Source organism: Phoca vitulina, unplaced genomic scaffold (assembly GCF_004348235.1).
Source record: "Phoca vitulina isolate PV1807 unplaced genomic scaffold, GSC_HSeal_1.0 scaffold4, whole genome shotgun sequence".
Lineage (NCBI taxonomy): Eukaryota > Metazoa > Chordata > Mammalia > Carnivora > Phocidae > Phoca > Phoca vitulina.
In genome coordinates, this window is record NW_022589707.1 from 22308288 (window position 1) to 22320954 (window position 12667).

At 37.0% G+C, this 12667-nt stretch overlaps 1 protein-coding gene across 2 annotated transcripts in view; it reads right to left on the bottom strand.

The window, feature by feature from the left end:
• Positions 1-6119: 6119 nt before the first annotated feature.
• The window catches only part of CPED1 (cadherin like and PC-esterase domain containing 1), a 266420-nt gene continuing 259872 nt past the window's right edge, over positions 6120-12667 (bottom strand). For both annotated transcript variants that reach the window (XM_032401696.1, XM_032401698.1), the window contains one exon: positions 6120-8468. In XM_032401696.1, coding sequence (XP_032257587.1) covers positions 8247-8468 — 222 coding nt within the window. In that variant the 3' untranslated portion in view covers positions 6120-8246. The remainder of the gene's footprint in view (positions 8469-12667) is intronic.

Below are 12667 nucleotides of genomic sequence, written 5' to 3' on the forward strand. Positions count from 1 at the left end.
GTATGCATGCCTGAAGGGCAGGGCCTGTGTTGACTTCTTGCCACACACTGTAGGATCTGGTTAACTACAGCCCTTGGCCATCACTACTGCTTCTCTCTCGTCTCCTCTGTTCTTGGAGATGGCAGAACCTTTGGGATAAGTTATGTGATGCTCCCTGCTTCCTCCAGCAGCCCCATTTCTGGATTGCTGCTGTCCGAAATTCTGCAACTAAAAACATCTTCATCTGTCCTCTTTTAAAGCTTCAGTATACCCTTGTGAGGGCTTGAGGTACAAGGCCTGGTGATTCACTAACCCTGGGCATGACATGGCATGACATGGCATGACACCTTTTCCACTTCTGACAGGGGAAGGGCAGACAGCATCCGCAAGTGTTGAGATGAGCAATGCGTGGGGTGCAGGGAAGGGGAGGTCTGAAGCACCTGACATCTGTGTGGACCACACGTCTTCGGGCCCTGCTCCTGCCGTCAGCAGCTCCCCCAGCGCCAGACATCCTCCCCAGAATCCAGGCAGGCAGCTGCTGAATGTGGCTCACACCTTCTCCAGCCACCTCTCCGTGCCTCACCTCAGTCCTCGGGGCACAAAGGGAATAAACAAACAATTGGCACTTGCCAGAGAGGGCTTGAGGAAGTGATAATGCGATCTCTAACATAATGCTTTCTTAAAGCCTCTTAGACAAGTTCTATTTAGAGCACAATTTCTATCTCCAGAAAATGCTAGAGTTTGTTAGGGCATTTATTTTTTCATGTTATAAAAATTCATTGAGTGTCTTTTCTTTGTTAGGCAATATAGTTCCAAACTGAGAATGCAAAGATGAAAATACTGAGTGAAAGAAGCCAGCCGCAAAAGACTAACATATTGTATAATCCTATTTATATGAAATGTTCAGGATAAGCAAATCTATAGAAACAAAAGTAGATCAGCAGTTGCCTAATGCTGGGGTGGAGAAGGGGAAGTGTGGAAAGTGACTGATTTCTTTCTTTTTGGGGCAACAAAAATGTTCTAGAGTTACATTATGGTGAGGATTGCAAACCTGTGTCAATATACAAAAAACAAAAACAAAACAAAACAAACAAAACCATTGAACTGTAGACTTTAAATGAGTGAACTTTATGGTATGTAAATTGTATCTCAAGAAAACGTTAAAAAGAAATAATAAATAAACAGAACCAACCAACCAACCAACCAACCAGAGAGTCCTTCCCTCCTGGAATTGACATTCCAGGGGGTGCAAAATATGAAACAAAGAAAGCTAAAGGCTGGTATAGGGGTAGGTAGAGTAAAGAGAAAGGACACTTTGGTATCTGAGGGATCAGAGAAAAATTCCTACAGGAGATGACATCTGAGCTGAGAGGGGTAGACAGAGAAAAGAGATGGGGAGAAAAGTATGTGGGGAGCTCGTGCTCTCGGTTAGATACTGTGTGATAGAAAGACGAGTAAGACTCAGTCCTAGGCCTTGAGGGGCTAAGGCTAGTGGCGTGGGATAGAAAGAGGTGATGACAGATAACTATTATATAACGTGGTCGCACAACAACAGAGATGGGCACAGGGGCTGCGGAAATAACAAAGAGGGGAAACAAATCCAGTCAAGGAGGTGAAGGCTGAGTAAAAATTCAGACTTGGGGGTGGGCAGTTCCGGTTTCCCTTTATGAACCATCTCGCCGAGTGCCTTCCGCCCAGCGGCGGCCCCCCGCATGGCTTCCAGGGTTCCCTTACTGCCACAGCCTTCCAGCTCCTCATCCACGGCGCCTTGGCCAATGGGGGAGCCCTGTGACGTCAGAGCCGCCCAGGAAACTCTGAGGGGGAGGGGCGCGCGGAGAGGCAGAGCGCAGGACAGGAAGCCGACCCAGAGGAAGTCCCCCAGGAGAGCCCCAGTGAGCAGGTTGTTTTCAGTAGGGCACAGAGCTGCCCAGTCCTTCTTCTTGCAGCACGTTCTCATTGTAGTTTTAGTAGTGGGAGTCTTCATGACCCCGCAGTTGAAACTTTCCTAGCATCTTCCTATTCTGATGACTTCTGGCAGTTTGGTCGCTTGTCACCTCTCAAGAGAAGCATCTGCCAGGCACCTCCTCTAGCTCATTCCTCCGGGCTCTGCTTGGCAGAGGCCTCCGACCACATTTCCCACATGCCCAGACGAGCACCTGGTTCAGGCATCCAGAGATAGAGAACCTGTTATTCTAAAGGTTTTACATGCTGCTATAAATTTAAAAATGAGAGGAATGTTTTAAAGAAATGAACGCAATGGACATAGTGTTATTTGGTACTTCTTTATTATCTATTACATTGTGTGTGTGTGTCTGTGTGTGTGCGCACAAATACATATACTTACACACAGAAGTGTATGTGTATGTTTATTCATTGTGAGTGTTTAAAATAATCCAGAATTTCTGTTTCCGAGTCCCTTACTGATACACACTCTTCCCTGGACACAAATGAAGGAGGGCTTGGTTTTTCCCCCACAGGCTTTCATGTCTGCAGAGGCAGCATAACAAGTCAGTGAGGGAAAGGCATTTATTTTCACTGTATTTGATAACAGTTTACTGAAGATGATGCCCAGGGAGGCTTCCATCGGAAGAGAAATTGACTTTCAGAAACTCAGTACTTCAAAGACTTACCATGACCCCAGGGAAGAGAAAAATACCACTTAGGCCAATCGCCCACTTGGGACTGCCCATTCTTCTGGGAAATAGACTCATCTTAGAGTCCATAAATAATTCATGGAAAATATCAATTTATTTATAGGACAGGTGGCCAAGAGAGAGTTCCGGATGTTTACCAATAACATGGCCCTGGAACTCCATCCTATTGAAATGATTCCTGTTCTTGGCAGGAATAACTTGTGCTAAGGGTTGTATCCACACCCTTTTAAAAACATGCCATTGATTTTGCATAACTAATATGAGCATTGAAATGGGGACTCTTTAGAGACAAGTATGTACAGAGACCAGGTTTTCCCCCCGGGGGGCGGTTTGCACATGTGGTAGAAACTGATGAACCCAAATCTGTGCCATTTGACGATTATACTCATTTTAGTTTACAAAGGAATTGTTTTCTTTCCCCCCGTACTATTCCTAATTGGGACCAAATTTTATCTTATAAGTAGAAGAGGTAGCTGTAAATGATTTCATGCCCTGCCAATGACATAGGCACAGATTTTTAACAAAAGGCTCATAAAACTTTTTATGATACTGTAAAACTGGAGAGCTCATGCCCATTAAAACATAAGCTTCATATTACATGTAATTAAGGCAGGGAGGAAAACGTAAAAATGTAAGTCTAAAAATGTATCTTGTATTACATATTAAACACACACAGAAAACACTGCGTAAGTTCCACCTCAAAGACAAAACTAAAGACAAGCAGAAAACGTCACGGTGGGTGAATGATTCCATGGCTGAAAATGAACTGGTATTCTAGTTCTCCAGAGGATATATGGTATTGAAGGTTAGAGATCATTTTCTATTTTTCCTGATTGTAAATAAGAAAGCATTGTTAAAGATACATTCAGCTGCTATTTGGTTAATCTAGGTGATCATTTTTGGTCCATTGAAGTTTGAAAATTATTATTTATTTTTTCCTTAGGAATGAGGACTTGTGTCTTAAGGAGAGGTTTGAAGAGATGAGCAAGATCTGTCAAAGGCAGCTGGAGAAGATGCTCATAACTTTTATCCATTCTAGAACGCAGTGGGAGAGGAGGACTATGCTACAGCACCTCCTTTCCACCCGTTCTGATTGCGATGGGCCCACTGGATTAACCTAAGCCACGTTTGCTTCAATGTTGGCATTTTTTATCACCCTCTTAGCTCAATGTATTCACTGCTGAGGGATGCCAAGAATTCTGAATCCCAGCTATTAACGTAAGCTCTTCTGGAGACCAAACGACCTCTTCTATCTAAGTGGGTATGCGATTGATTAGATGTTACAATATATGCCCATTTTACTTTAATGTTCTTAATTTTTTCTAATATTCAAATTCATTATTTAATTTTAAAAGTATATAAATTATAGACCAAATAAAAAATCAAATCATAGAGTGTAAAGAAAATCAAAATGTTGACCTTGATGCCATACACTGAGATTTCAATCTATACATTTTGAATAGTTTTTATTATAGGGAAAAAATGGAAATACAATTGAACAAAATATATAAATAAACAAATCGTATGCCACCATAATTACATCATTTAGCCTACCACTAAAAGCTGCATCAAATTGATGTATTTCACCAGCCAACCATAAAATAAGGAAATTTTTCACTAAATAGTTGAGAATCAATTGAATACATTTTATATTTATGACACCATGTTACTTCTGAATTCTGATGTATGAGTAATCAATTATAATTACTCTGCTTTTTAAAAATATCAAAACATTTTAATAAATTTTATAGGGATTACTTTTTCATGTAATAAAAATAACAATATGACACTATACATAAATTTCCTAAGGAAAATGTCCTGGTTAGATATATTACATGTCTCCTAATAACCAGCCGGTCAGCATAGATCAAATTCAAAACCTAATCTATCTAAATACAACGACCTTGTAGGAATATAAACCCCCGTTTTTGGTGTTTTCTCTAAAGGCAGCTGTTTAATTTTTTAAATGTTGTTCTTCCTCTTAGTTGGGTTTAAGTAATTATCTTCACTTACACTGCAAATATACTTAAAATTGTAAATATTCTTGATAAGTTTAAGAATTAGCATTTTGATTGTGTATTGTGTGTGTTAAAGCATAGCAATCCAACATTTAATAGAGCCGTAAAACAAATTCTTCATATTTCGACGACCATAAAGAAAACAAACGGAGCCCCATTTTAGGAGGACTGCATGGTCTATATCAGTTAGGAAAAATAAGTTCTACCACCCCTTACACCAAGTGACAGAATCATAAAAGAAATGTGGAAGTCGATAATAACAGTTACTATAGCAATAAAAACATGATAAAAGGTTCTTTGACAGTTTGAAACCTTGGAAGCCTTGCCAAATACAAACTCGAGTTTGGAGGGCCTGGCATGATCCTGCCATCTTTAGGAGGTCTTTGGGTCTTTTGACAAGTTCTGGTTCATCCCCGTAAGTCAAAGTGATCTATCAAAATGCCTTAGTTTCCAAGAGCAATCTAAATCACTTGAACTTATGTACACACTAATAAAAGAAAAAAAACCTACAGTAATATTTGTGGAGCAAGGACTCCTCGATCCAGTCAAAATGGTAGAATCTGCTGTAGTATCATTTTGAGCTTGGATGTGTTTTTGAAGTTATCAGCCCATATGAGCTTACTGAAATTTATGTTCGTTCATTTTAAATACAATAATCTTAGCCACCGATGATGATATTTTTCATTTTTTATTTGTTTCTTTTTGCAAGGTGAAAATTCACAGGAAGAAATTTCAGATACTGATGATTCTTTCAGTATTTGTTCAACTTAAGGAGCCCATAAGGTAATAGTTAATAAGACCCTAACCCTGACTATCTCTCTAGGCTCTTAACCTTATTACTGTATTAAACCCCCGTCTCACCACCATGCCAAAGCATTACAGCTTTGAAATAACTCTTAGTAGGTTACATATTTTTTGACCAGTTTCTGTATTTCTTCTTGGAATCCTCAAGTGAAATGGAACTGAAAGAAGAAACTTCAAATGCACAACAGCATTATGTTTTCTGCATAAACATTACCAGCACTATTTCTACGTCAAAAACCAGTGACTTATTCCAGGGCTTTCTAAGTGGAAATTATTGTTTTGTAGAGTTGACTGCTAGGCACAGGGGCATCTAACATGAGGAAGATCAAATGACCCAAGTGTGAACCCCTTTGGCAGGCAATGGTGAGCCCTTCTTTTTCATATGTCCCTCCAGGATCCTATTCGCCTACTTGGATGGCTGGCAAATAGCTCACTGTGCTTTTAAATGCACACACACGCACGCACACACACACACACACAAAATGTCAACAGTGATGCTTGGAAATGCTTATGCAGTTATTCTTTACTTTTAATATTGTCAATGTTTTCTTTAGTTGAGTTCAGTTTAGATTGGATACTAATCAGTTCTTACCAAAAATAATACACTTTCTTTAACTTTTACATCTAAAAATATGCTTAAATACCTATTCCTATTTTCCCCCACTCAAGTAATGAACTTGCTAAGCACATACAAGTACATACACACATACACCTATTTCCCCAAGGTAAAATAAAATGTTGTTTTTTCAATTAAGGAGTAACTAAAATAATTCCTAGCATTTCAGTGCCTTATCTTTAAAAAAAAAATAGCTCTTCACTGCACTATGTTCAAAAGTTTTGGTCACTGTACAGCAGGGAGTCCATCTGATCAAAATTTGGAGGATATCAGGATTGGAAGGAACTAGACAGTTATCCTATTAAACCACACTAAATAATTGAATCTGTATGAGGACATGCCTGCCAAGTAGTCACTGTGTGGTGGTATACCTCCAGTAAAAAGGAGAATAAAGGATACTCTCTAACACAGGCTATTACCAGTAAGACATTTATTAATAGTATTATTACACTTGTTCCTAAAATCTATTATTATTTCAACAGTGAAGAGGTAAATGCCAGACTAACCTCAGTCAGATGGTTATTATAGTTAGGTTGACAGTAAATTACAAGACACATCCACAGACTATAATCCTGTTATAGAGTATGCAATACATTAAAACACAATGGAGAGGCTGCATGAATTGGCAACATTTTATATCATTAAAAAAAAATCGAAGACCTAAAAATGGTGCTTGCCTATGGTTGCAGATATTAGAAAAATCTTTCATTTTAAAGGGCAATTCTGTACCATTTAAAAAAAAATCTATCATCTGTCAAAGGCAGATATGTATTGTTTATATCAAGTGATAGTTGTGCTTAAATATAATTTAAGACAGTTAAATATAAATTCACGTTTACTTCCATATAAAAATATATATAAAAATAGAGTATTTAAAGAGGTGGATATTCATACTAAGGAACTGATTGATCAAAATAGTCTTTTTTTGGTGTGGTAATGAAATCGAGGTATTTGTACATTTTGTAATTTCAAACCTGGATTGAATAACCCTCTCAGGTTTTTTTTTTTCCCCCAAAAGAAAAACAATCCTTTAAAAACCAATTTTAACTGTGGGATAGCTCACAACAAAACACTTGTAAAATAAAGAAATTCACCATTTTGAAATTAACATGTAGAAGAGAAAGTTCTCAATACTAGAATTGGATATGTTGTATATGTATGCCACAGTTTTAATAAAAAAGTAATTTTATGCTTACTCTAAATTTGTATTTGATAAATCAAAATATGGTTACTAGTAACATAATATTTCTGGACATATACAGATGCTGTATGAAAATAAACACCTACGCACTTGCAAATGGCTAATCCTTTGAAACTATTTACATAAAATGTAATCTTGAATTACACAGGGTTCTAACGGCAAACAAAAGCTTTCTTAAGTAATATCATCAGTAAAACATAATAAAATAATATACTTTAAAATTACATATTTAATCAACTTAGACTGCAGTTTCCCATCCAAGTTCACGGACAGGGTAGGAGGGAATGTTTATGAAAAGTACAAAGAGTGCAAAGTTAAATGCATTGGTGTTTTAACTGTAAAATACTACATTTCCTATCTCTTGCATAGAATCGTTTTGAATTCCCCGTGGAGCATTCCTGTTCTTTTCCTTTCAATTATAAAATTTAAGAAGTATAGGAAGAAATATTTTCCTAAGCATTAGATTCACAAAGCCTAAGCCATCATAAACATCACTTTTTCTCCTGGTAAAGGACACAAACACAATCCCTACTTGCAAGTGGAATGTAAATGCTTTTTTCTCCTTTTTAGTATTAATGTACCGAGAGAAAAGATAATGCAATACTCAAGAGCTTTATCCTTTTTGTCCACATAATTCAAGTGTCTATATTTCTCCTTATTATCACAATGCAATACCTAGCCCACAGTGGTTCTAATTTAAGATTATACTTCAAGTAACCTTTTTCTAGCTCTAGCTTTCCCCTTGAAAACAAATGATTTTCAAGTGCACACCTTGGACTTACAAAGCTGTAGGAAAAAAGTGTTATTATTACTTTTTTTAACCACGTGTGCATTGGTGTGTATGTGTGTGCCAGGGTGCATGAGTGTGCGGTCAATCCAAATACACGTGATGTACAGGATTTGGTTCTTAGACTGCTGTCCAGGTGAGTGAGTGGCTTGCTTCCAATTCCAAGTTCAGTCCTCCTGCAGGGAGTCTACACAGTTCTTTTACTCGCACACATCCTGCTGAGAAGGATTTCAGAGCAAACCTGATTAATTGGACCTCTGACATGATACGGTGATTGAAAATTTGTTACAGAGTCTTGTCGTCGTTGTTGTAGTTTGCTTTGATTGCTGAAATATTTCCCCACAATATGATTTCTTGATTGTTTCATTTTAATAAAGGGATATTCTTTGGATAGCTTTGATTTCACTACCTGCAAATAAAGAGCAAAACATAGTCAAAATCAAGGACATTCAAGCCCTGCATCGAGTAGTATAACTAACTCACAAACTTGAACAGCATCTTTATCACGCGGATATTGCCTAAAGGACATAAATATGATCTACATAACCAAGAGCTAGAGAAACTGCTCTTTCAAAAAAAAAAAAACAAAAAACACCAAAAAACTAAAGTTGGAATTAGAATTTCTGCCATTTTACTTACCTCAGGGCAGTTGAATCCAATGCAACTGAGGAATAATTTCAGATGGTTTCTCTACTACACTGGTGTGTGTGTGTGTGTGTATGTGTGTGTGTGTGTGTGTGTGTGTGTACTTAGGCCGGATGCCACCATATAGAAAAGACACTGAGGTACCTTTGCCAGGTCACTGATTCAAACATGGTACTCTAAACCTGCCATGGCACCCTTTTATAGAATGGAAATTAAAACTATTTGCAGAGAAAAGAAAAGTACTTCTCTATTGCACAGCCATAAGCTGACACTTAAAATTAGTGGTTTCCTTTTTCTGGGCACTTAGTAAGTTAGTAAGGGATCTGTAGAAGCAGACCATGCCTTATTAAGCTAATAACTTTATATATGTTTGTACATATATTTTATCTTAAACTTTTTTGAATAGGCAGAATTAGAAAGCATTTATAAAGCATAAAAGGATATGTAACACAAATTTCCTCCCCAGCTCTGCCTCTCCACCTCCAGTCACTCAGTTGACTCCCCAGAAGCAACGTATATTACTAGTTTCTTTGTGATTCCATTCACAGATATTTTATGAATATCAACACATACACATACATACAAATAAACAGGCCATATTTATAGTCCATTTGTACAGTTTACAAAAAGTTGTCCTGGGGCTATTCTATAATTTTATTTAAATTCAGTTAATTAACATACAGTGCATTATTAGTTTCAGAGGTAGTATAATTGTCAGTTTTAATCACTGGGTTAATGTAACTCAGATTGTTAATACCAACAGTCAGAGGGAATCAGGAAGGGATCAAAACAGAGATTGTGGGGAGGGTTAGGAAGTGGGGAGGAGAGAAAATACTGGCAAAGCTGTTTGAGGTGTCTTCACAAATGAATAACAAATCATTAATTCAATTTATTAATTATTAATTTTTAATGCAATTGCAAGACATTATTTTCGGTCAATATGGACACATAAACTATATATTATTGATGACTAATGAAGGCAACACTAGCTCACATAGATTTTTAAAATTCCTTTAAGTGCTGTATAAGATTTAGAGCCACATTTTTTTTACTCCATATTAAGAGAATACAATGAAAACGGCTAAAAAAATACAGAATATTTAAACAAACACAAGCTATTTATTTTGAAGATAAGTATTTTTAGTTATTATGTGCAAGTGAGCATGAACAGTTTTAGAAGATTTATTTGAGTAGAAATTCTGTAAAGATCTAAACCAAAATGTCAACAGTAGTGATCTTTGGGTAGAGGAATTATTGGTGATTTAAAACATCTTCTTTGTAACTTCTGACCTTGCCTTTTTTATTTGAACACAACAAATGTGCATTCCTTTATAATCATAAAAATGTTGAAGCTATTCCCATTTTGAAGAAAAAATGTAATAGCAATGCATTTTAAAACCAATTATACCCTGCTAACCCCAAAGAAATGAATTGTTTTCCTGTAGCTATGGGATGTTTAGTTTTTTATGATCAGGCCCTCAGATAAAGTGACTCTTAAGAAGACCAGTGAAATCAGTGGGCTGTGGTAAGGAATCCTTGCGGATGGTAAATCAGAGCTCAGTTTGCATTTAACCACTGATTAATATTCCAGGTCCCAAGGTTGTAAGTTGCTGTTATGTGCAGCTCCTTCCACCCCTGTTTGGTTATCCTACAACTTTAAATATGATAGGCTCGGAGGTGCACCAGTGTTTTCCTGAAGGTTCTGTCCATTTTAGAGGAGGTGTGTATTCAATGATAACCAGATTAGTGAAAATTTTTAAGGAAGTTTATTTAAGGAAACACTTAAGCATAAATATTACTTTCAACCCTGAAAAAATATCATTCCAGTATTCTGAAGCCAAAATAAGGTTACTTTTGTTTATATAATTTTATCTTAAGGTCTGGTTTTTGCAATTGCCAGATGATCTGCATGCTAATTAAATGCAAAATAGATAAAAATACATCCCATTGCAAAAGGTTATATAGTTCTTTAAAAATTATTTCAATGTTTTGTGTTGCATCTGATGTTGCATTACAAATGTTGGATAATGCTAGTGTCGATGCTTATAGCAATCTTGAATGGGATTTATAAAAGAGATAATACAAAAATATATATTTCCATTGTATTTGCTGAAGCTTAGAGCTTCTATTCAAGAGTCGTGTCAGTATTTTGCCAGATCACATGGGAAGGTTGATAATGTATTTCTATTTTTAAACCACTCAGGTGGTCTCTGAGAAAGGAAGATGGGATGATGGGGTCTCCGCCAGCTTCTGAGGGCCAGCTTAATGCCTCTCATAATGCTGGTGCTGGCATATGATGCTGAAGATTGGTTCCTACACATCTATCCCAGGGCGTGGCCCAACAACACTTAATTCAGTTAGTTTCCTTTGAAACCTATTTTTCAGGAAATAATCAAAGACGCTAGCTAAGTGTCCTAGTTCCTTGGTGAGGCCAGTTTTACCCTGATAGTGACTCCTGAAAGGTGACAAACCTACAGAGAAAGAATTACTTCAATTTTGATTTGTCAAAATAGAGATGTAAAAAGTCTGCCCAAATGCTATTGTCAATGGAATCCGGGAGCCTTTAAAAAAATCCAGCAGTATTATGTGCTGTACCAGGAGCACAAATAATTTATTTCAGGAACACAAGCTTTAGCGTTATGAAACATTTTGTTATAGGACATTACCCAAGAATTATTTATAACTATATGATTGTTTACCTTGAAAACCCAAAGGAAGCTACTGAAAAATAATGAGATATTATAAAGTTAATATTTACAAATTATATAGCATTTCTATATTCTATCAATAATTAATAAGAAATATATTAGAGAAAGGATTCCATTACAATATGAAAACAATTTCATTCAGTTCAGCAATTATGCAGGTGAAGAAAACACAAAGTTTAATAAAAGGAAAACATTAACAAATGGAAAGACATACCATGTCAAATCCTCCCGGGTTAATTAAAATGCTATTCCAACTGTAATCACAACAGGATTTGGGGGGACATGACAAAGAAATCCTAAAATACATCTTGAAGAATCAATGTAAGAAAATAACCAAGACCATTTGGGAAGGGGAAAAAAAAACAGTGATGGTGCAGGATTTTTCAATACCAGATGTTCACTCAGCGATATTAATTGAGTCTACCATCAGCCTACCATAGACCCAATTTGTTGGTTGCATAAGCCAAGTACAAGCAGAAATCAATACTGTGACAGAAAAAATAGGAATGTTCGTACTACATTAAAGTGCATTTCATAAACTGCTACTCTTCCCTAAAAATGTTTATGGAGCAGTAAGGTAGTTCTAAATAAAGCCCAGTGTTATATAAATCTAGTGACCATAAATGTTGACAGCCTAAGAGTTTTAATTACTTGGAAATAAAATCAAGACTGTATGTTTAAAATGGAGCTATGTATCAAACTGCTAATAGAATCTCCAATGGGGAAGGGAGTGAGAATTAATGGGTGCATATGATAAAAAGGCAGGAATTTTCTCTCTCTCTCTCTTTTTTTTTTTGAGAGAGAGTGAGCGAGCGAGCAAGGACACATGTGTGTGAGGGTGGGGGGGGGCAGAGGGAGAGGGAGAGCGAGAATCTTAAGCAGGCTCCACACCCAGCACGGAGCCCAACAAAGGGCTCCATCTCACAACCCTGAGATCATGACCTGAGTAGAAACCAAGAGCCAGACGCTTCCCTGAATGAGCCACACAGGCACCCCAGGAATTTTTTTTTTAAGATTTTATTTTTAAGTAATCTCTACACCCAGTGTGGGGCTTGAACCCACGACTCTGAGATCAAGAGTCGCCCTCTCCACTGACCGAGCCATGCAGGCACCCCTAAAGGCAGGATTTTTTTTTGTTTTTATTGTATATACTTATTTTTACATTTTTACAGCTAGCAAGAGTTCATGTAATCCTTTTACAATAGAAAAGCAGCAGAAGAGAAAAAAAAATGATGCCATATCTTATAAAATTCAA